Below are 24,075 nucleotides of genomic sequence, written 5' to 3' on the forward strand. Positions count from 1 at the left end.
CCATCTCCTGGTTTGATCATCAGGAGACCCAGAGGGTCCAGGGTGGGGTTTGCAGCTTCCATGGAAATGCAGCTGCCCAGGGGTGGGGATGCTGGCGGGGCAGGCGGGTGGGCTCCCCCTTCCCGGGATTTGCTGCGGCTGCAGCCGGGAGCGAGGCCAGGAGCACCCACCTGAATGTTTGTGCTTGCAAACGATCACCTGGGACAGCACATCCCAAACGGAGCATTCACAGAACTCAATAATGTCTGGCAGCACAGCACCAGTGGCCCTGTGCCCCTGACACCGACAGGTCTGACTGAGCCTCTGGCTGGGCTTTGCTTCCAGATTTCCAAGGGAGCAGGGACAGGGCTAAGCAGTGCTGGGCCACACCAGGTGCAAACCAGTTGGCATCACCTGCTGAGGCTTCCAGAGCCCCCTGGCCAGACTGGTTCAGGATGTCCCCATGCCTGCACGGCAGAGCCAGAGCCAAACAGCAGCCGGGCTGGGAGGGAGAAATCTGTAACTTGGCACACAAATATCACCGAGAGGAAAAAAAGGAAAAAAGTATTGCTCTGTGAAATTCTGATGTTAATGGGTTTTACTCTTGAAACCCCCAAGCTCCCCTATTCCAGAGGTAGCTAACCCTGATGCCATCACCCCCCACCAATAAAACAGGGAAGGATTTAATACTGAGTTTTAAAGCCTGGCTAGGTAAATACTCATTTTTTGCATTCCCTGTATTTAGCTTATTTAGATTATCCAGGTATTCTGTGTGCAGACAGCCTGCCAGAGTCAGAATATCAATGAACCTCCAAAAACCACAGAAGCCTCTTTTCACCCCAAGTGCTGGTGCTGGACCATCTGCTGCCCCAGCCCTGGCTGGTGTGTGAGGCCATCGCTGCTGTTCTGCAATGGCAGAGCTGTGGAATGCCAGGAAGTCAGGGATTGTGTCACCACAAGGATCTCAGCACTCCCACAGCCCCAGGCAGATCCCTGCTTGCCCTGCAGAACCCAGACACATCACATTATAATTCATGTTATTTCCTTACTGCCCAAAAAAGAGAAAGGACTTGGCCATAAAGTGAGTTTCCAAGTAGTTTCAATAAACTGTAATTGGTATCACATTTATGCTCTTGAGAAACATTTTTAGATCCATTTATCCAACAATGACGGCAGTAACAGCAGGACCTGCCCTGACACTGGGAAAAGTCTCAGTGCTGCTGCCCAGAGGCATCACCCCAGCAGGGCAGGGAGCCCCTGCAGTGTCCCACAGCCCCCCATGGCTCTCAGAGCCTCCAGGGTGTCCATTCCCCAAGAGCCACACGGCATCTCTGCAGGAGCTGCACCATCCTCAGTGCTCTCCAAGTGCATAAAACCAGATTTAACAAAGCCAAGCAGCAACACAGCCCCTCCCCACAGTGACTTGAGCAGAGCTCTGGAACAGCTGCAGTTAAAAGGGAGGAAAGGAAAAGCCACATTGCCTTAGAATGGAGGAGGATTTCAGAAAAAGGACTGAAACCACACAAGCAGATTTTACAGTGTTTATTTTTCCAATAGCACAAGGGACAGACACGAGCAGGCCCCCCCGAGGGCTCTGCCCCCCAGACCAGTCCGAGCTGAACACTGCAGTGGCCCCCAGGAGGCAGAGCCAGCCCCCTGCTCCACTCCCCATCTTTGGTAAGCAGGTTCCACACCTCTGCTCGCCCCCAGGGGCACCGCAGCCCTGCCCAGGCGGGGGTGCACCGGGCTCTCACTCTCGTGGGATGAGGCTGGTGGATGCATTGAGGATAAAAAACATCTCAGGGACTGAACTTGCTCCACCCCTCACGATTGTGGCTGAAAGAGGAACTTGCACGGCTGAAAGAAAGTGCATGGTGAAGGGAGGTAGGATGGAGCTGGAAAAGGGACAAGAAGAAAAAAATGAAAATAAACTCCCTAAAATTCTTGCTACTGCCCGCTTGAATAAGCCAGCGGCTTCTCCCCCTCACTGAAGCAATTAACTCTTGATTAGGAATTGCTCCAAAGAGGAAGAGAACTGCAGTTTTGCTCTCCCTCTCTGGATGCACGTGGATGTTCATTCACCTCCTTGCAGTGCAGGTACAGCCATGCCCTGGGAGCTCAGGTGCAGCAACAACTGGCAAGAGCTACAATGAGCAACCGGGGAGTGAGCTCGGCTCAGCAAATCCCACCTGGTCATCCTGAGCCTGCTCAGCACAGTCCACCCGGGCACCTCGGGCACGGGGAGGCTGCTGGAACCAACCCCAGTGTGGTGAGCCTCACGTCAGGCAAGACGGAATACAGTGGCTCTGACAATAACTAACACCACTTTAATGCAATACTGCTGTAGAGCCTGGAAATCCAAGGAAAAAAAAAGACCCCTTTATGCTCTATGTACATTACATCCATTTACAGAGTTGGCCAGTACTGTGTACAACATATAAATATATGATCAAACAGATGCAGAGAGGATACTTACAGGAGCCAAATAACTCACTTTATACATCCAATAATGAAAATATATAAAAAAAAGGAAAATAAAAAAGAGGAAAGAACACTGCTTTAAATGTTAGGTGATGGTCACACAGATGCACAGCTCGATGCTCGCAGGTGCTCAGCCGCTGTGGGCTTTCAGGTCCTCACCACAAAGCTGCAGTGCAGAGCTCACTGACCCTATCACTGAGCTCCAGGGAACCTCCAGTGTTCCACAGCAGTTTGTGGAACTTGGCCAAAGGAGGCAGGCACAGCTGCTGGGCCAGTTCAGCCAGGAACAGTTCCCTGGCCACACAGCTTCCTGCAGGCCAGCAGAAGGCATTTGCTTGGCACTTGCCCCGAAATTTTTTTCCTCTTCTTGCATCCTCCACGTGGGTTCCATGTGGCACATGGTGGGCTGTACACGGCTCCAGAACCACCTGCAGAGCACACCCCTGGGCACCACATCCTGCTGCAGCATCCAAAGACTGCATGGGACCATCCCTGCAGGGCAGCTCTTCTGCTTACCCTCACTGCACAGCAGCACTTCCCACACAAACCGGGAATGGAGATGGCAGAAGGGGAGAGTGGAAGACTGTAGGGCCTCACCTTGCGCAGCCCTGAAACAGCAAACACCATCTTCCAGGTCCTTTGGATGTAAGGATTTCCTCCACAGAAGGTCCAGGGATTGCCACAGCGAACGGCCTCTCCCCCGGCGTCAGCCTCGGTGCAACACCAGAGCACAGCTGGAATTTCCATGGTGCAGGAAGCAGCAGGATCGCTGCCATGGGACACAGCCCACCCAGAGCAGGGTGTCCCCATCAGCAGGAATGAGCTCTGCACTGTCGACCTCCGTGGGAAGGCAGCTCAACGTTCCTCACCAAAACAAAGTGTAACAGCGTTTCTACTATGAACAGAGAGTACTTTGTGTACTTGGTGTACAGGCGTTAGGATCAGTCGTTATCAAAATACACACACTGAATATACAACCTGTCCCATGGCCATAATTTATTATCTCACCACAAGGCACAATACACAGAGCTTAGAGGGTCCTATACAGTCGTCGTGGCAGAAGGCGCCGCAGCCTTTGCACATGATCATGGCTTTGAGGCTGCACGAGCACTGGAACGAGATCTCGTCGACGCTGCTGCTGTCAGCAAACATCTGCACAGCCAGGGCCGTGTTCCGGCTCGCAGCAAAGTTCGCTTTGTGGGTGAGCTGCACCACGCTCCCAGCAAGGCCTCGGGGGAAAGCCGGAGCGTTGGATGAATAATTAAAGCTGGTGGAATTAAGCTGCAGCTTTGAAAGCTTCCCATAAAACGCTTGCTTGATATTGAGCTGAGAGGGGATGGATGAAGGCTCCAAAGGGTGACACTGTCCTTTTCCTGGATCCCTTGAAAACTTAAAGAAGGGCCAGTCCATGACCAGTGGCTCTCTCTGTGTGTGCCCGGCCAGTTCCGTGGGCTGCTGGGCCACATCCCCCCGGTTCTCTGCATTACTCTTGGCTGGGCTGCCACACACCAGCACCTTCTCGCTTCTGATCCCTCCAGGGGTGCTGCTGTGATGCTTTGAAGTCCATTCCTCCCTGGCAGCTGGGATTCCTTCTCCCAGTGCACAGCCCTTGTCCAAGGGAATCTGTTTGCCAGGGGAAAAGGTTTCCATGGCTGAACTGTGTTCCAAAGCCCTGGAGTGATGCAGCCTCACGCTGGGGCTGGAAGGAAAACCAGAACCAAAGAGCTTTTTGCCTTGAACCCCACCATAATTTTTATTGACTAATGCACCTCCTGTCTGGTTTGGTCCAAGAGAAGTTACACCTGGAGATAAAAACCGAGGTTCTGTAGGGGCATTCAGCTTCTCTGGGCTCTTACTTGCTGCGACACTTGCTAACGGGTTGTGCTGTGGCATCCGGTGGACCTTGGGCAACTCCTTCTGCTCCTCAAAGCTACAGGAAGAAAACGTTCTTTCCCGAGGGTCTGCATCTTCAGACTTCAGAGAGGCACTTGCCACGTTTGCCAGTTGGTCCTGGCAGCTTAAAGTCGAACCAACTTTGGAATGTTTTTCTGGGACAGCCTGATCCTCTGCACCCTCTGCTCTAGGCAATGCTGCTCCTGCTCCACAGGTTTTTTCCTGAGGATCTACGGAAGATCTCACTGAGCAAACATCATCGCTCCTGCTTTGGGCACTCGTCTTTATTCCTACATCTGGAGAAGATTCTTTGCCAAAACAGTGACCACTGCTTCTGTCCAGTTGCAGGGAGAGGCTTTCTGACTGCTTCTGCAGCACTGGCTGTGCAATTTCCAGCTTGATGTTGACGTGAGACACTGGGAGAACTTCTTCCAGTGGAAGCTTCCCCTTCAGCAACTGCATCACCAGAGGGTTGTTGGTCTCGATGGAGGACATGGGCCGGGCAGAGCTGGCCGGGCGCTCGGCTTTCTGGGGTCCCCACCTCTGAGCTGGGGGTGCAGCCATGTCCCCAGCACAGGCCAGACTCTCTGTCTCTACAGACAATTTTGACCTAATCCCATTGCGCTTCTCACTGCTGCTGTGATAGGAAGAGCTTTTCTCAGCCATCTCCCTACAGCTGACACTTCTGAAACACATCTCCACCTCCACATTCTCATCAGCCATGTCCCCTTCCCAGTCGGAAGCAGTGTCTGTTGTTTCACTGTGTGTACTCTGTATTTCTTCATCTCCACTTCTCTTCAACTCCTGAGTCTCTCCCAGGGGCTGAAGTGCATTTTCTGGTTCGGTTCTGGGGCACCTCTCCTGTGGCTGCAGGAGTTTTTCAGAGGTATCTATCCTATTCTGAGAAATAAAGTCACCATGCACAGAGGGCTGCAGAAGAGCCTCTGCCTTTTGCTCCTCATTACTCAGTTTGCCATCACTGCCTTTCTCTGCCTGCATGTGTGCAGCATCACACACCGCAGGGATCGCTTTCTTCACTCCAACAGTCACTGTTTTGGAGCTATTATCAGCAACACATTTTTCCAGAAATGTTTGGGAGCTGTTATATCTAAAACCAGACACCTTTTCGGGATCATGGCGTTCTGTGACACTCGATGACAATTCTGGTGGAAAAGGACAACTGGAGGAACTTTGCTTTACATCAGAAGCATAATCCAGCTGTATGGTGGGAGCACCAACATCTCCGAGTTCCACCACAGCCCTGTGTCCCGTGGGACTGACCCCAGCTCCCTGCCCCCCCGAACAAGACAGATTGGTCACCACAGGAACCACACATCCCAGCTTTGTGCTCTCCTGTGATGCAGCACAAGACGGGAGCTCTGTCCTTGGGTCATGGAGGAGCTGCTCAGGACTCTCCTCCTGCCTCTCAGGAGTTGCACTGTCCAAGGATGACACAGTCAGAGAACCACAGATCGGTCTCCTGGGTGACCCATCACCAGGCTGAGTGTCCCCTGATCCCGTGGCACAGCCCGGAACGCTGCTCCTTTCGCTTTTTGAGGAAGAGTGATCTTGTCTGGAAGAGAGGCAGGAATTCACGCTGGCCTCCTGAGCAGCCCCTTTGGAGTCAGCCTTGCCCCCGCTCAGATGAACAGACAGCTGTAGTTGTGCTCGCTGTAGATCTGACGCACGCTTTCCGTGAGCTCTCTTGGATCTCCTGTGCTGGGAACGGCCGCTGGATTCTCCTCCACCACCTCCTTCATCGGAGCCTCTCCCCCCACCAGGGCCACCCCCTCCTCCGATGGCGGCGGCTTCGCGCTGGGCTCGGGCTTGCAGAGCACGGGCCTTAATGTCTGCGAGGGTGCGGGCCCCGGGGCGGCCCCGGCCGGAGGGCTCCGTGCTGGGGATGATCCGGGGGCAGATCTGGTAAGTGGGCTGACCTTTAACCACCCAGGGTGGTTTAATACGTGAAAGTTGAATCTGAAAGAAAGGGAAAAGAGGTGAGTTCTAACACTGCCCATCTCCAGTGAAATGTGTTCTACTGGCAACTGCGCATCGCAATTTTTAGTACAAAATTCAACAAAAATTTCAACTTAGAAACTAATTTGGGCAGAGAAGCAGCACGGTCCTACAACCTCGGCTCTGTGATCTTTGAAGCTCAGTTCACACAAATATTGTTTTATCAGAGCCTGCAGGCAAATAGGAAATAAGTTATTTATATTCACGTGTTCAGAGATCAAACTGCTCTTCTCTGCACCAGGATGACTGCACTGAAGCTACCAAAATGGGTATCCTGGTCAAAATGGAAAAAATCAGGAGGAACACTGAGATTCTGTCCAAAAGCAAAGGAAAAGAACTCAGAAACTATACAGGATAAAGAACACAATTTCAAGGTCTTTTGCAGTCAGTCAGCTCATTTCAGGCAGTGTTTCTGTAGCCACAGAAATGCAAATGAAGGGAGTAAGTCAAGGTTACCCTGTGCTCTTGTGCAAAGACCTTGGGATGATTTTCCATTCTTTGTCTGTCTAAATACGACAGCAAACCGTGGCAGTCAGAGGCACTTCACCAGCTCTACCAATGAAACCCTTCGACTCTTTCCCTTAAGATGGCAACACTTGACATTTTAATAATGTTTTGATACTACTGAGCACGGCAGCCCTGAGATACAGCAGCTCTAAAGCTCTTTCTTACCCGGATGGGTGGGACTTTGGGCTCCTCTTTAGTAGGCTGTGGCTTTTCTGGGTGAACACTTTCAATTGTGTTACGAAAGGACTGACGATCTTCAAGCCGGGGCTTCTTTTCGGGGAAGGACGCAGAGGCAGCCTCCTCAAAGCTTTTTCTCTTCTGCTCCTTGGACTCCTGAGCAGAGTTCTCCTGGGGCAAACTGGGAATTCTGCTGGTAGCTGCCAATGATGGATCTTCTGATTTGCTGTTTGATTTGGAAGTCTCTGGAGAGAGGTGCAGGTCGGTACTCTCTGCCTTCAATCCTGCAGCCGAGGGGCTGGTCAGATCATCTTTCTTCAGGTCTGTCTCAGGCTTTGGCTCTTTATGCAGTGAGGGATCTGGCCCCACGGGAGCAGGCTCCTTGGGAGTCTCCGTGTGCTCAGGTTCCCTCAGTCTGTACAGGCTCCTCCTGGCCCGGCACCGCAGGTCGGCCCGGGAGCGCTTCCGGAAGCGCCCGTCCCTCTGGCGCGTGGCCGGCCCGCGTGGCAGCCTTGCTTCTCCTTTCACAGACAGCTCTGTCCTGTTCTCAGCGTCCTCCTGCACTGAATTCTGTGCCTGGGATTCTTCCTGGGTCAAGCCCAACCTATAAGGCAAACACAAAAGCCAGCTAAAAGGTAAAGTTCACCCCAATTTCAGTGTTACTGAATACTGCCAGCACAGGCAGAGAATCATCAAAGCCTCATTAACTCATCCTGCAAGGGGAGAACCCACACATTCTACATTGCTATCACATGGAATGAGAAAAAAAAAACAAACAAAAATTTGTGATGGAAAATGACATCAACTTTTCTTGGAAACAGAAGAGATGGGCTACAAAATTCTGCTGAACCCAGCCAACTCCACTGGATTTGGAAAATCCAGTTCCAGGATTTTCCCAGAACAACAGCTGGAACAATTCACCCCACAACCCGTGTTTTTCAAGGAGTTTATGCATCTGCTCAGGTAAACAGAAACACTCTGCCACCTACATAAACACGGATAAAGCAGGATAGACATGGTAAAATTTCTCACTTTTGCCCATAGTAGTCCTCGAAGAACTTCTCTTTCCATTGCTCCACTCTCTTTTCCTTTTCCATCTCCTGCCGGATTCGAACTTGCATCTCATGGGTGAATTCACCTACATGGAAGCAAGAGACTGGAATTCAGTTCCAAACAAAACTCATTCTGCAAATGCACCCTAAAGTTTGAACTGTACTAAATATATGTTTGAACAGCTAAATATATGAAAGACAGACCTACTGTTAACACCCTGCTCCCCATACCACTCTGGATCCACATGCTGCCTATGGCTCCAGGAAAAATCATGTCTTAACAGGCCACCTTTTAGGGAAAAATAAGTCTGGCACTACTTTACACCTTGAGCACTTAATGCTGAAGGTCCCATGGTACCAAAAGAAATAGTATCTTTGATTTTAAACAAAAAAAAAAAAAAAAAGAAAAAGCTGGGGGCAACATACAGCAAAGCTGGACTAAGTGCCCACTCATTAACTGCAAAAGAAAACCAAAAATCCTGCAAAATGAGCAGCTATTCCCCAGGCACTCAGGAAAGCAAAGGCACTCACCATCAGCGAGCCGCTCCCTCCAGCTCTGTGCAGCGTGGGTGAAGAACTCGTTGTTCAGAGCGCTGCCACTGAGGCGCATCAGCCCGTCAGCCCCCACCTAGCAGGACGAACAGAACACATCTGCTCCAGCTGTTCCACACTGGAGAGGCAATCAGGGAAGGGAAAACACCCGAATGCTCATACCTGTCTGTCGACTTCAGGCAGCAGGTAAAGCAGCTGCTGCTGGAAGTGTGACGGAAGCGCGTTAAAGGTCCTGGAGTTGATCAGCGCTCGCAGGTTTGTGTTGACAAGGATGGAGCCTGGGGTTTCAAAGTCAATATCCTCACCCCTGTTCCGTTTCATTTGTCCTGGAGTTTAAGGACAGGCAAATGAAATTAACGTTGTTGTACAAAAGTATTTTGGCATTATGGGCTGAAATTTATGTCAAACTGCAATAACAAAAGGAGCAAGAGAGATGATAAAGATTGCAGTATTTGAGTGTGAAGAATGACTCTCCAGCGCAGTAATTAACAAACACAGATCTGGAATTCTGACATGAGGTCACAGTTCTGACATATTCCGGTATGATTCTCAATGCTGCTCTTCAGACCAGGCAAACTTTTAAACAATTCTACCACTAACACTCAAAAGTGGAAAGCCTGGCTTGTGACCTCATGTCATCAAATGCCTCCTGGTGCTCTTTTCTCAGATACATGTGGACTTCACCATCACCAATTATTCTTCTGCCTTTCCCAGGAGCACGTACCAGCCGTGGGCTTTCGGATGCCCCTCAGCAGCTGAGGAGGATCCCTGTTTATCTCTGTCCTACTGCGCAGGCTGGTTTTGCACAGGGCCAAGGAGCTGCTGCTGCTGCTGGATGTGCTGCTGCTCTCCCCATCAGCGTGCCTTCCTGTGAAGCCTAAATGCAAAACAACATCATAAAAATATGCAAAGAACAGTCAAAGCCCAACTGGGAGAGTGGTTTATCATACAGGAATTCTCTGTTACTAACAAATCTGCTATTACAGGGTATTGCCCAGGTACCAACCATTTTGAGTGAGTTAAACACACACACAACTCTGCAGTCTCACTCATTCTCAGCAGGTGTTACAGAAATCCTCAGGCAAACACTGATGACTGGGGACTGTCAGAGATCTGTGAGGTCATTAGGACCCCCCAAAGCCATGCTCACCCGAGGCAGACTCCATGTGTGCCCCGTTTACTTTCAGTGGGGTTAACACCACCCGTGGCAGCATCACACCCGTCTTTTTCTTCTGTTTGGTTGTCTGCAGACCAGAGAGAAACCAAAAACAAAACAAAGGAATGAAGGCATTATGGAAGAGTATAATAATCTTCTAAGCAGCATGCTCCTCAGTTAAAGAGCTGCCTGGCTCCTCCTAGCTGAATCTTCAGGCAACACTACGTTTAGGACTAGCGGAGAATTCAAAATTGTCTTCCCATACATGATCCCTCACCATCCTGCCACTTCTTGCCCAAGGAGACAGACCCATAACTATCTCTGAGGCACTTGTGCACAAACAGTCCCTGTCATACGACCCCAATAGTAATGAAAGCTCCCCTTGAGAGGCTTCATCCTTCCCATTAGTCCCACTTTTTCCTACCTGGGAAGCAGTTCTGTAGCTCTCCCTGGTAGCAGGTCCCTTGCTCTGAGATTCAGTGGAACACGAGGCATTAGAAGAAGTTTCATCAAGAGACACTGAAAGAGATGAGCCCTCAGTCAGACACAGAAGTAGGTCCTGGAGTTTAAGGTTAATGTCACCAGACACTTACCATCGTTGTCACCACTCACAGTGCTGGCTTCGTTGGACCCACAGCTTTCTGCATCTGCTGTGTCCTCCAGCTCCTCCCCTTCTGGCACTGACAGGTTCCGGGACCACTGCAAGGCATCTTTCTAGAGAGGGAACAGAACTGGGGTGGCTACAGCCCTCCTCCCTCCCTCCCCTCCCTCCCTCCCAAATCTACACCAATGAGATCAGACAGTTAACTGGATGTACTTTAACCTTCAATTCTTTTCCTATTTTAATCCCAGATGCAGAAAGGTATTTTAAAGCATATTTGGGCTCATAGCAGAATAGAAGTCACCTAAACTAAGAGTACGTCATAGCCCCTTCCTAGACAAGTACATATCCAAAATACCAGGTTAATAATAATTAATTTAATAGAAAGGTTCATAATATGTCATAGTTTTCTGTAAGTAATGAGTTCATATTAAAGAGGAGCAACTCACTATGAAAGAACAAGTAACATCAGAGTGGTCAAACACTAAGAGAGCAAGCTTAGGAGATGTATTTCCTACTTGTACAATAAAAGCCATTTCAAAGCCATCTATTTTCAGCAAAATGTGTCAATTCAACAGGATTTTCTAACAGCAGAAAAAAGATGGAAATGAAATAGCTGAGATCTACCAAGTTGATATTTATCAAGGAATCCAACAGTACAAAACAATGCAAAGAAAACCTCAGTAACAGAAACATTTTCAATATTACTGGAACAATAAACTAAAAATAAAAAAGTATTCCAGAGAGATTTTAAGATCTGAGGAAAATACTGATGTAAAATAACACGGAATGTAGTGGAACACAGAACAAGCAGCCAGAAGAATGAATATACATTTTCCTATCAAGATTTTACTTGTCGCTACAAGCTCTTGGACCAACTCCTTGGTTGGCTGTTTTCCCTTGTGGCTGGCAGCAAGGGAGTGCACAGATCTGTTCTGATGAACAGCCACCTAAGCTGGACACCAGCTACTGCAGTAAGAGGATTCAAGAAATAACAGTTGGGTTTTTTTAAAATAATTTATCATAGATGGCTGAATACAATTGAATGGTGCAAGCTCCAAGGAAATCATGAATTGCAGACCCTCTCTCACAGGATGATCTCACTGCTCATGATGCTCAGTGACAGGGTAACACCCAGCCCTGCACAAGGAGCAGAACTCACCCCTGAGCCCTCAGCTGGGAGCAGAGCTCAGTGTTTACCTTGAGTGTGAAAAGGCTGATGCGTCCGGGCAGTTTGTAGAAGAGCCCATCCCCTCCCCGGGAATTGGAGTGCAGCATGGCGTTGAGGCAGGCCAGGGGAGATGTGCCACTGCAACACAGACAGAGAAAGGACAGAGTTTAGGAAACAGATCATCAAGAAAACAGCCTGAAAGGTCTGGTTAAATGGGCATCCTTTAGCTGATGAGGGGAACAGAGGTGATGCTATTAACTTTATGGGACAGGCACTTCAGTCAGAACAGTGTCACTGGTTTCATTCTGACCTGTATGTCAGCCTTGCACATCACAGCAAACAGTAAATGTGACACCAATTTTAAAGCTATCCTTGTCTGTTTTTAGACATTTCTAACTTTTATTACTTGTTTTCTCCCCTCCTCTCCTGGAATCCTTCAGTGCTGGAAAACCCCCAGATTTATTTAGCAGTAGAAAAATGTAACAAACTGTAGAGACACATGTTACTGGAATGTCTCCCTGATAAGTCACTGATCAAACTACTTGAGCAGAGCTCAAAGGCTCTGATGCTCTCATTTGTTAATTCCTAAATAACTCCCTGGTTAAAGCCCCATCCTACACTCACAATGCTGGAACTGCTGTGCCACCTAATATGGTGTTTTCCAGTAAGTCCCACATGTATGAGCAGAAAGTTGTCTGGAAGACACATTACAGCACTATCGACTGCATTCCTACTAAAAGTGAAACTGAAAACTGGACTGAGATAAAACATTTCAAAGAAAATCATTGTCAAATTGAAAACACAGAATTTCTGTTTCCACCCTCTACGTGCTTGGGTTTTGGACATTTCTTCACATGCCACAGCAACAGGCAAAGTTACCCTGTATCACTTTCAGATCATGTGAACAAAATTTCCAGCCTTCGGTCCTGTTAGACAGTGTTTTCCCCTCTGTGTTTACCAGACACTCCAAGCACACCCACTAGCCACAGAGCTCTCTTAAAACAGCAAACTAAGTAATTTTCCCCAAAACAAGAAAAAAACCAAGCAGTTAAAACTCTACCAGGAGCTAAACTCAGCATGGTACTGGGTACTGGCTCATGGGAATGTCAGTGCCTGATATGGAACACAGCCCTCCCAGCAGAGCAGAGTGACCCCCCAGCCAGGGAGCCCCACCTCAGAATTGATTCAGAAGGAAAAACATCTCAAGGCACTGAGCTATTTCCTTCAGGAAATGGAGTTTCAGGAAGAGCTTCTATACAAGCACCAGCAAAGTCTGCTGCACGGTCAGCCAGGCAGGCTCACTGCCTTTATTCTGCAAACAATCACGCTCTGAAGAAAACAATCTTTTCTTAAAGCAGAGAATTAATGGCCAGGGAGGAAAAGCAGATATCCCAAGGGAAACTATCGACCTTTAAAGGAATGAGTTAGGTTTGTGGGATTTAACATGACACATGTTCTGAAGTCTGGTCTTTACTTACACAGTGTGACAGGTCACTTGTAAGAACTGGGAAAGCACAGGATAATTTATGTGTGTGAAGAGCCCTGCTATTATCTTTGGCAGGGGACAGCCTGTGCACAGAGATCTTCAACTGCCTGCTTAGGTAACAGGACTTATGTGAGAGAGCTGTAGAAGATTGATTAAAGCAAAGCCCCTCTTATGAAGATTCTCATTAAAATCTGTCTGAATTCTACTGAAACCACAGCCCATATCCAAACCAGAGAAGATCTCAGCGAGCATCACAGAACCACAGAACAGTTTGGGTTGGAAGGGGACTTTACAGGCCATCTTGTTCCAAACCCCCTCCCCTGGGCAGGGACACCTTTCACCAGACCAGGTGGCTCCAAGCCCTGTCCAGCCTGGCCTCAGAGACTTCCAAGGCTGGAGTAGCCCCAGCTTCTCTGGGCAACTTGTGCCATGACCCCCCCCACCCTCACAGGGAAGAATTTCTTCCTAATATCCCATCTAAATCTACCCTCCTTCACCTGAAGTCCATTGCCCCTTGTCCTACCACTACATGTCCCTGTGAGAAGTCCCTCCCCAGCCTTTTTTAAGCCCATGGAAGGTGGGTGCTCCAACAGTTCCAAATCTGATGCAGCAGCACACACCAGCCTCGTGCCTCTCCAAACAACAGCAGGTCCCCCACCCAACACCTCTGTACACGTCACTGATTTTCACTATTCAAAACACCCCAGCTGTTTCCTGATTTCACACAAACAAGGAGCAGAAATGAGCTAACATTTAAGTCCCAGAAGAAATCAGTTTACCTTCTGTAGTTGGGTAAAACACAGGTTCAGGAAATGCAAACACCACAGTGAAAAACAGTCCACGGAAACAAAGGGAGGCAGAAGCAAGACTAGAAACAGTCCTTGCATCTGGATTTGTCAGAAGTCTATCCCTGGACAGCAGCTTTTCGTGTCTCTGGTAGTCAAATTTCCTTTTTTTTTTTTTTTTTTTTTTTTTTTTTGCCAGGCAGCAGTAACTGAGGCATTTGGACTATCACAGTTACCCACTTTCTTTGAGCTGCAAGACACTCTGTATTTCTACTACTGTCATGGAAACAGATGGAAGCTCACAGGAACTTTACCAAGGAAAGCAGTCTCCCACTTCTGCCCTTTTCAAGGCTTTGTATCAGGTTCTTTTCCACATGAAATCCACTCTGAGATGGGCATCTCCTCCTACAATGTGTCAAGAGCCACAGCCGTGTGATGTGAACTGTGTTCTCTTGGTGCTCAAGAATCTGAGCACAAGCCAGTGACACAGGGAAGACTGTCTCTTCTAAAACATAATGTCTGCTCTAGAAATGAAGCATCAGAGGAGATAAAACTTAAACTGTTCTCAAACTCAAGTCACAATAGCAGAAACTGCTGGGAGCTACTTATGTGAGAACCATGGGAGTGAGTGGTAAGTACAGCACAATGCAGGAGCCTGATCTGCAAGAGGCATTTACTTCACAATAGATGGAGGAAGGGACTCTGTATATTACCTAAAAATCCAAGAACATCTTCCAGTTATTATCAGTGAAAAAGAAACCCTCACAATCTGTATATAAATGTCTGTACTGTCATCTGAAATTACCAGGCTGAAAAGAGAAAAAGGGAAGCAAAGTGGGCTGGGGATGAGGCAGAACTGTATGAAGCAACACCAGCCTTCATACACTGCCTCCCCCATGCTGCACACTGGTTTAGACAAATTCATCAATACTAACCTCATTTCCTTTAGACCTTCAGCCTCTATGACCTGCAGAATCTGTTTTGGGGTCATAGGAGCATCTGAGTAATTTTCCAGCACCTGAAAAGACAGAAAGAGCAAGTGTCATTACAGAATTGCCTCCTGCATTCCCAGAACTACTCCATCAGCTGTGGCCCAGACCCAGTAATGTGCCCCCTCAAACTTGATTCACCTGCAAAGACACACAGGAAAATTTCAGGCTACCTCAAGATCCTGGTGAACACGGGTCAAAGCCACAAAAGGCTTCACCCTCATCTCTTCCCCAACTAACTGAAATACAATAATGGAGGAGAAAAAGCAGCAGAATTTGGCCTTGACCCCACCCAATGGAAGCTTTACCAGACTTCACTATACAATAGATGGAGCTGCTGCCACATAAACCTTCCAAAGTGAACAGTGGTGACCTGTAACAATGTAAAACCTTTTCCTACCTCTCCACAAAGCATCCAGTGCTTTTTTTGTCACTAGAAGTATTACTGTGCAGCTATACAATTCAATACTGTACCTTCCTCAGATTACTGCATTCATTTCATCTTCACTCCATCCCAGGAAGGGAACCACAAGTTTAGAGTCAGAATTCGTGTCAGAGAAGGACAGAATTCAGAAAAGGACAAAAATCAGTAAAGGATTTGGGGGAAAAAAATTGGCTAGAGACACTAAAAAGGCTTAAGAGTGCTTGCCTTTGACATAAAATGAAGAAAATCAGGTATTAAAAGGCAACACAATAAATAACAACTCATCCTTTCATATATCATATCAAGGATAGAATTGTCACTTATATACAAAGTAATGAGGTTATTACTTTATATTTTTTTTTAAGCCCGTGGAACTTACTGCTCCGAAATGTCTAGAAGCAAAAACTCAAGGATTCAAAGAGAGGACCGGACATTTCTGTGGATAAGAAGATTATCCACATAAACAGGAAACAATGAGCAAAAATAAGCTGCAGTAGATGTAAACCACTCAGTTTCTTTGGGAGCAGATTACCCTACAGCTGCCGACCACGCGCCGCTCCTGCGCCTTCCCGGCAGCAGACAGGGCTGCTCCTGGAATGCAAAGGCACCCAGCTCCACAGACCTGGGCACGAGCAGAAAGAGCCTGAGACAGGCACAGGCCATGGCCTGGAAAGCAGCAACAGGAATTCATTCAGGAACTTCTTCATAACCGTGGTCTGAATTCCCCCAGCATCACGGTGCACAGCCCCGGTGTCACCTGTCCCCACGCTTCAGGAGTCAGCAACACGGCGCTGTCTCTCAGTCTGACTCGTGTGGGAAGCCAGAGGAAGGACCCAGACACCCCATTTCTACCAGTGACATCTAGAAGTGAGTCACTGCAGCAGCCACGCCAACGGGACATGAGCAAAATCACCCCAAAGCTGTGCAGGCCAACGTTTGCACCTCAGACCATCTCCACCCTCCACAAGTAATGAAAAACCCAAGTGCAGTTCTGCACTTCAACTGTATGTTGTGGTATGGCTGGGCTGGATGGGGCTGGGAGCAGCCTGGACCAGTGGAAGCTGCCCCTGACTGTGGCAGGAGGCTGGAACAAGATGATCTTTAAAGCTCCTTCCAATCTGAACCTTGATTCTACAAATGGAATTCCTCTAATCATATCCACCCAGATTCCTGAAGCTCACAAGCTTCTGAGAATGAGGTAAGAACCTCATGGGGAAGAGAATTACAGAACTAACTTGAGTTAAAACCCAATGAAAACACAAAGAGTGTAAAGAAAAACCAAAGCAAGTGATGAGCCATATTCAGAGAGAGTAAACTAATTAAATTCCATACAGCTCCATCACACTTTTTCCTGCCTCCATAGGTTACAAGGTCTCCATGCCTCCCTCCTGAGCTGTCACCCCATCACTCAAAGGCTGCAGACAGCTGACACGGGGAAACTCATTGCTCCCGAGCCCAGCGAGATCTGCAAAATACAACACGTCTGTTCCAAAAAATCAGGGAATTATTCAAACCTCTCTCCAGTGACAGACACAGCAAGTGAAGTATGTGGCCTAAAACTGAGCACAAAGGAGCATTTACATACGGATAAAAGAATCTATGCTCAGGGGAACAATTTCCAATCAAGAGCTGTATTAAGTATACAGAGCACTTAATGGAAGAACTGGAGGAGAGGATCCTGCAAGCTTCAGACACCAAATCCCAGCCTCCAGCACTGCCCCTTCTATCCCTCCCCAACCTGACACTCCCTCCACCAGAGCTACAGCTTCAGCACTGGCTATTTCTTACCCCCAAAACAGAATTTTCCCCCCTCCACTATTCACAGCAGTGGTAGCTGAGGATTCCTGTGCCCCTAATTCTGGAAGTTTACATCACTTCCCCAATTTACTGGTCATCTAGCTCTGACAGCACTTGTGGGATCCTGCCATGGCTTTGGGCATCCAGATGAACCTTTAAAGTTTATTTTATGGAACGTGCAGAGTTTTAGCTCTGTAGGAGGAGCAACACTGAAGAACATTTTTGCCTGTGATTCTCAGAAACGTTGAGCAGAATACAAAATACACCAGCACACGTCAGAGAGGGAAATTAAAAGCATTTTGACAGGGAGCATGTGTAAGCCTAGTGTGAAATAAAGATCTATTTTTAGTGGATTTACAATCAGTCCTGCAAGCTGGAAGTGCAGCTACGCAACTGTAGGTCTCTTTAAGTGGATAATCTAGTATGAGATCCTTCTATTTCTGGTTCATCAATGGCTCTAAGATGCTGTTGAGGCTTAGACATCTCATGCACCCACCGTGCCCGAGGTCCTGGCCAGAAGACAGGTGAGAGGAACTGTGTGAAGAAATGCATTCCCCACCACACAAGGGTGATGAGGTGTAGTAGGTGACTGCTTCAGAGTCACAGTCTCATGTGCTGCTTTGGGCAGCCTATAAATACTGATTTTTTTTCACCTGTCAGAGCTCAGGATGTTTGAATGAGCTGACTGTGTGCAAGGTCACATAGCACAGCCTCTGCCCCCAGGGTCACCTGGCAGAAAAGCATCCCTGCCATCTGCAGTGACACACCTGGTTCAAAGAACCTGGATCCTAAGAAGAAATGCAGGATGGAGAATGAGACCACCAGGCTCCTGCTGGGAAGTTCCACAGTAGCTGCCTTGTGCCCTTCTCCAGTTTTTCAAGCAAAGCCACATGGGTCTAAAATATTATCATTTACACACAAAAGATGATGCAAGTTGCTGGAAGTCAGATGCTTGTCTGATTAGGTTTTCTCCTGGCAAGAAGTAAGAAAACACTCCAATAGCCAAAAAAATCTTACTCAGAAGCACCAAGAGTTATCCTGAACATCCTCAGTACAAGATATGAGCCTCACTGGACTCACCCACACTGTTCCTCCTGAATGTTTACATGCTTCAATGCATAACCTGGGCTGGCAAAACCAAAACAAACATACACAAGAGAAATAACAAGGAAAAACCATCCTCAAGCCCTATAAATCCACTTCTGCACAAGTCCAGGGGCTACACAGAAGGAACACAAGTATCCTCACGAGCTGCACACCACTGACAGGGCTGTGGGGAGGAACTGCAGGATGCATTCACATCCAAGCAGCTGGATCCTCCCTCACTCCATCCCTGGCACTGCTGTACCTGTGTCACTGGGTCACCAGGAGAGAGCCAGCTCCTTCCACCCAATGCCAGCCAGCCTAAACACCTCGGCAGGCAGCCCTTAAACCAAACCTCTGACTAGCTCCCTGAGAGACCCTGAAGTTATTTATGTTTTTTAGATTTCCTACTTCATAACTGGGGGTCAAGACAGATCCAGCTCAAAGGCTTCACAGATGGAGTCACCTTCCTCGCAGTGCAACGGTGCAAGGACAGTGGCACTGCCACAGACACCGCCGGAGCAGAGCTGGGCTTGGAAGTTGAAGCCTTCCACAAGGAGATTCTTTAAGACAAAAGGACTGAGACATCTCAACGGCCCCGTCTCCTAAACCCAAAAGTGACCAAATACGGGCTGACTGAGGGATGTTCAGCGCAGCTGCTGCTCCCGCAGCCCGGCTCACTCCACCGGCCCTCGGGCGCACAGACGGACCCCGCGCCCTCGGAAATTAAACCACAAACTTCTGACAGCGGCCGTGCCCTCTCGGGAGGCTCCGGTTCCTCCCCCGGGGCTTTAAAACCATCTGAAAGGAAGAGAACGAGCGGCACCGTCCCGGCACGCACGGAACCGCCGCGGGACCCCCGGGCCGCGCCCGGCGGGAGGCGGCGGGGACCCCCGGGACCCCCGGGACCCCCGGCGGGGGCCGCTCGCCGCCGAGGCGCGGGGGCCGCGCTCGCACCGCCCCGGGGCGCATCTCCCTCGCTGAGGCGGAAAAACAGCGGTGCGGGAGAGCCGGGCCACAGCGGCCGCGGGGGAGCCGCGGGACCGGGCGGGGAGCCGGCAACGCCGCCCGCGCCCTCCAGGCGGCCGCGGCCGCGGCTCTCGCCCCCTCAGAGCGATGGCGGCGGCGGCCCCGTTACTCGGGGAGGGGCGGCCGCGGCGGGGAGGCCCCGCGGCACGGCCGAGCCCCGCGCCCCCTCCCTGGACGCCCCCCCGGCCTCACCAGGCGGGCGGCCTCGGCCCACGTGCGCTCCTTCTTCCTCCTCTGCTTCATCTCCTTCATCCTCCTCCTCCTCCTCCTCCTCCTCCTCCTCCCGCGCGGGCGGGCGCGGCGGGCGCGGACCGTTGGGCGCGCGGGCGGCGGGCGGGCGGCGGCGACCGGGGCGGGCTGGGCGCGGCGGGCGCGGCGGGCGGGGCGCGAGGCGGGGGCGACTCCGGGCGCTACGGGAGACGGCGGCGGCGGCGGCGACTCGGGCCCGGCATAACAACGGGGTCAAAGGGCCGGGAGCGGGGCGGGGCGGCGGGGCCCGGCGACGGTGGCCGCGGCGGGACACGGAGGCACCGGAGGGGAGGGACCGGAGGGGCGGGCCTGGGGCTGGTTTGAAGGAAAACAAATCGCAAGGACCACCGGGAGTTGTAGTTTTATTGCGCGAACCCAGCGCAGCATTGCTGTAGCACGCGGACTACAAGTCCCGGCGGCCCCCGCGCTGCATGGCGGGAGAGGCCGCTGCCGCCGCATGGCCGCGGCGGGGAGGTGGCGCCGCCCGGGCCGGGGGCGGCCGCGGGGCCGAGCTGGGGCTGAGGGCTCGAGGCTGAGCCCCGCGGCTGAGGGCTGCGCAGGACGGTGCTCCAACATCCCGGTTAGCACAGTGAGGCTGGAAAAGAGCTCTGAGATCAGCGAGTCCAGCCTGTGACCGACACCGCCATGGCCACCAGAGCAGGGCGCTGGGCGCCACGTCCCGATGTCCTCAAACACCTCCAGGCACGGCGGCTCCACCGCCTCCCTGGGCAGCACCTTCCAACGCCTCATGGCCCCTTCTCGCAAGAAATTCTCCCTGATGTCCAAACTGAACGTGCCCTGGCACAGTTTAACGCTCTTGGCACCGGTGGGCAGAAGAGCCCGACTCCCACCTGGCTACAGCCTCCTTTCACAGAGGTGGAGAGAGTGGTAAGGGCACCCTGGAGCCTCCTTCTGCAGGGTAAACACCCCGGCTCCTTCACAGGACATGTGCTGAAACTCTTCCCCACCTTTGTTTCCCTCCTCTGGGTATCATGGTTATACTCCAAGGCTCCTTCTCCCCATGGTGCCAATAAAAACTGGTTTAAATCAGCACCACCCATTGCAGGAGCCCAGCCTGGACTGGGATTCTGGCAGGGTTTCACCAGCACTTCTGCTTCCCAAAGTGCCACATGCAGGCATCAGCACCTTCTACTCACATATATATATTTTTATACACATATATATTACAATACTTATTGCAGTTCCACTCATATTTACATTTTCCTGCTTATTTTGCACAGACTTTTTTTTAATGAAAGAAAAATAACGGGAGGCATTGTAAAACATGAAGTCACTGAGCCCTGCCCCAAATCAAAAATGAAAAACACACGTTTGGATAGATGCAATAAATCTTATTGACTTTGTTACACGTTGTATTTTAGGATCACTTTACATTCCTAGACAAAAGAGATGATACAAATAAATATAAGCTGTAAAACTATGGACAGAACTATGGACAGGTTCTTTTTCTACAGATCACCTAAGAGAAGGCGGAGGTGGGCGTATCTCCAAGGAGCTGAGAGTTGCCATCGACAGCTGTGCCCATAGAAGGATCCTGGGTCACCTCTTCAAAAGGAAAGGGGGCTGGAGAAGGCAGTAAGCACCTGGATCCCAGCGAGCCAACCCCCCACCGCACAGTGCAGCAGGCAGCACCAGCCTTCCCATCTCAGCTCCATCTCTGTAGCTAATTATGGCTTTTGCAGGTTCTCTTTTCCAGTCTGTGTTTGGACACAGCAGGAACAGACCCCCAGGAATTCCACTGAGCTGTTTAAAGACTGGTGCAGGCTGCCCAGCACGGACAGGAGAGGGGACAGGCCCAGGTACACAGGTGCCTCACTGAAACTCCGGCGAGGGCAGACTTACACAGCCCAAAGTGATGAGCACTGCCTGCTCTGATCTGGAAAAGGCACCGGCGCAGCCCCAGGTGCTCTGGCAGAGGTATGTGTTTTAGAAGATTCAAGCAGCATGCAAATATTTTTAAAAAGGCGCTAGACCTAAGTTAAGGATTTAAGAAAGTGCTTTAATTCCTATGCTTCAGTGTCTGGTGGCCTGCCCGACTCCTGCTCCATGCCACTTTTTTAAAAAAAAAAGATCCCATTATACAGATCAGAGCAAAGACAATTATTTTGAATGTTAAACATTCCTATGAAGAAAAGGTGATGGTGCAAGGCTGTCCCAGGGCCTCTTCCAGGAGTCCAGCTGGATTTCCTGCCTTTGGTGAACCAGCAGGAAGCCCAGATGGTTCAGATAACACCAAAGAAGGGCAAACTCGGCAGGAATGTTTCTTAGAAGCTTCAACCCAGAGCTCAGTATGTTTTGTACAGCTTAAGACAATGTATCTTAACATCAGTGCCACTGAGCATCTGGTGAGGGTTAAGTCCTTTGGAATGAGAATCCAAAGGCTTCTGTAACAGGCCGAGATTGCCCATGAATACACTGACCAAGTCTCCACCAAGCCCCAATTTACATACAATGACTAAATATGCAGATTTATTCTTTTCCACTCTACTGAGTTTCTTTCACCTTGCTAATGAATTTCTACAGAGTTAAAAGCAGAGCCTTTCTGACACTGGCTCATCAACATGAAAACGGGTTTGCACTGCAGAGCTCCATGGTACCAGCCCTGCCACGAAGGCAGTTTCCAGCATATGAGTTTAATATAGAATAGAATTCCCTATGGGATAGTAGCAACTGAGGAAAATGTGCACATGTGCAGACACAGATGTGTCTGTGTATGCATTATTCACATAAGACATGTGTACATAGGTATGTACATACACGTGGTTGTACACTGTGCTGCTGTTTCAGGGTTCTAAACCTCCACCCCCAATTTAATTTCAATTCTCTGAGCACTTAAACCATACAATCATCTTTTAAAATGTCCTAGTACAGAAGATTATGTGCTGGAGAGAAAGAAGGAAGAGAGGGAAGAGAAGGTGATGTTACACTATGCAACAAAAGCTAGTTAAAAAGCTCTCTGGATATAAACAGTGCTTTGTGAAAACAAAGATGATGCTGGGTTTCCATGTTCAGGTTGAAAGAAATTGGTCATGTGCCTGCTCTCTCAGTTATAAGCAAATCCCTCCTTCCTCCACCAAAACTATTTTATATATGTACGTGTGCATATATGTGTGTACATACATTAACCTCGTGGCCCAGGAAAGCAGCCTGTGGAATGCAGCAGCCAAGCTGGTGTTTGGGGGCCCACCTGGCTCACCTGGGCACCGTGCCTGCAGGATGCACAGGTGAGCTGTGCTGAGCACTCCCTTCCTCCTGCTCAGGGGGTCAGTAGAAAGGAGTTCTCCAGCCTGGAGGAAGTCACTCCGTGGGCACGTAACGAGCACAAGGCAGAGTCCACACATCAGAGCATGTCTACAACCAGGCAGGTCCTCACACACTCACACGTGTCAGTCTGGAGGGAGTCATCAGTCAGGGAAAACAGGTAAAAACGTTCACAGGATGACAGCCAAGAGCAACCAGAAAAAGTAACATCCCAAGTCTCAATATACAGTGAACTAAAACTTACAAATGAGCTGTGGGACACTAGACAGGGACACCTTACTCTGTCCTTAGTGTGGAGTTCCACCTCCCTCTACCCTGCTACACGAGCCTGCTTTAGTCATAGGGCAGCTTTGCAATGAGACTGTCAAAAGCAGGAGTTCTCCCTCCCTTGTTTTCAAAGTAAAACCCCTGGAATTAACACCAGCCTCCACCACCAGCCTCAGTTAGGTTGGCTTCACTCCCAGCAGGCTCTGAGTGAGCTGGGAGGTGCAGAATGAAAGCTGCTTAACATGGAACAGGTGAGGCACGAGAGGCACTGAATGCTAAACCTCCTCAGACACCAAGGAAAGGGACCAAACTCCCAGGAGTGCACTCAAAGGCAGCTCCAAGTTCCAGTGCTCTGCCCAGCTGAGAGTCTGAGCCTGGCAGGGAGAGCTCTGAGCTAGTGCTACGTTTTCCATCAGCAGTGGGAGGCATGAGAAAATGGCCATAAGCCATTAAAGATGTCACATGGACACTGGTTTTAAATGCCAGGGGTAAAGATGGAGGCAAGAGAGAGGAGGAAAGCTGTGGAGCTGACATGGCATGCAGAGGTGTTCCTTGACAAGGTGGCTCCTGTTGGTAGGGGTGAGGTCTGTAGGTCAGCATAGAGGAGCTCTCACTTATGCCTGTAAACAAAGAAAGGACTTCAGATTCTACTGCTTCCTTTCTAGAGACCACAGAGTTGTTTTTTGAGACTCTTTCTGTCCTACAGCCCTTTGGGGAGGCACAGCTGTGTGGTGGTGAGGACATGCTGGCCACTGCCATCCTGCCTGTTCAGACCAGTGCCTGAACCCCAGGTGGTGATGCCAGTCTCTCAAGCAGGAAGAGAAAGAACCATAAACCTTGTCGAGTTTGAACAGATCCTCTGCTTTTCGGCCTCTTTTGGCTCTCACTGTGGAGCTGCAGAGTGGTGGTCCTGTTGAGATGACTTTCAGCTCTGTCTTCTCAGTGCCCAACAGCCAAAAAGCGCCGTGCAGCAGGAGGGCTGGTGCAGGAGGAGGACGGTGATGCTGTGAGGTGATCCCCGTGCTTCCCATTGCTCCTAACACACTGTAACGTACCTCATGCATTTTTGATTTCCTAACTAAAATCCATTTCCCACAGA

The 24,075-nt window shown here is 49.8% G+C and overlaps 1 protein-coding gene across 2 annotated transcripts; it reads right to left on the minus strand.

Moving 5' to 3' along the window:
- Positions 1 to 1,506: 1,506 nt before the first annotated feature.
- ASXL1 (ASXL transcriptional regulator 1) lies at positions 1,507 to 19,538 on the minus strand. 2 transcript variants are annotated; one of them, XM_064391167.1, is made up of 12 exons: positions 19,366 to 19,538; positions 14,792 to 14,874; positions 11,615 to 11,723; positions 10,407 to 10,527; positions 10,238 to 10,332; positions 9,808 to 9,901; positions 9,382 to 9,534; positions 8,820 to 8,983; positions 8,637 to 8,733; positions 8,086 to 8,191; positions 7,042 to 7,657; positions 1,507 to 6,330 (listed from the first exon to the last, which is right to left on the minus strand). In XM_064391167.1, the coding sequence occupies exons 2-12, from the start codon at positions 14,845 to 14,847 to the stop codon at positions 3,460 to 3,462; spliced, it is 4,482 nt and encodes a 1,493-aa protein (XP_064247237.1). In that variant the 5' UTR covers positions 14,848 to 14,874; positions 19,366 to 19,538; the 3' UTR covers positions 1,507 to 3,459. The 2 variants fall into 2 exon arrangements, with proteins under 2 accessions (XP_064247237.1, XP_064247236.1); XM_064391166.1 differs by having other exon boundaries at positions 19,371 to 19,526.
- Positions 19,539 to 24,075: the final 4,537 nt, after the last annotated feature.

Source organism: Passer domesticus, chromosome 16 (genome assembly GCF_036417665.1).
Source record: "Passer domesticus isolate bPasDom1 chromosome 16, bPasDom1.hap1, whole genome shotgun sequence".
Taxonomy (NCBI): Eukaryota; Metazoa; Chordata; class Aves; order Passeriformes; family Passeridae; genus Passer; species Passer domesticus.

Bases quoted from the DNA above. Each gene is read 5' to 3' on its own strand.
- ASXL1 (XM_064391166.1), bottom strand. From the start codon at position 19,430: ATGAAGGAGATGAAGCAGAGGAGGAAGAAGGAGCGCACGTGGGCCGAG. The intron at 11,724-14,791 runs GTTAGTATTGAT...TCTGTGTTGCAG, and splicing joins GAAGGTCTAAAGGAAATGAG to TGGCACATCTCCCCTGGCCT. The intron at 9,902-10,237 runs GTAGGAAAAAGT...TCTGGTCTGCAG, and splicing joins GCTACAGAACTGCTTCCCAG to ACAACCAAACAGAAGAAAAA.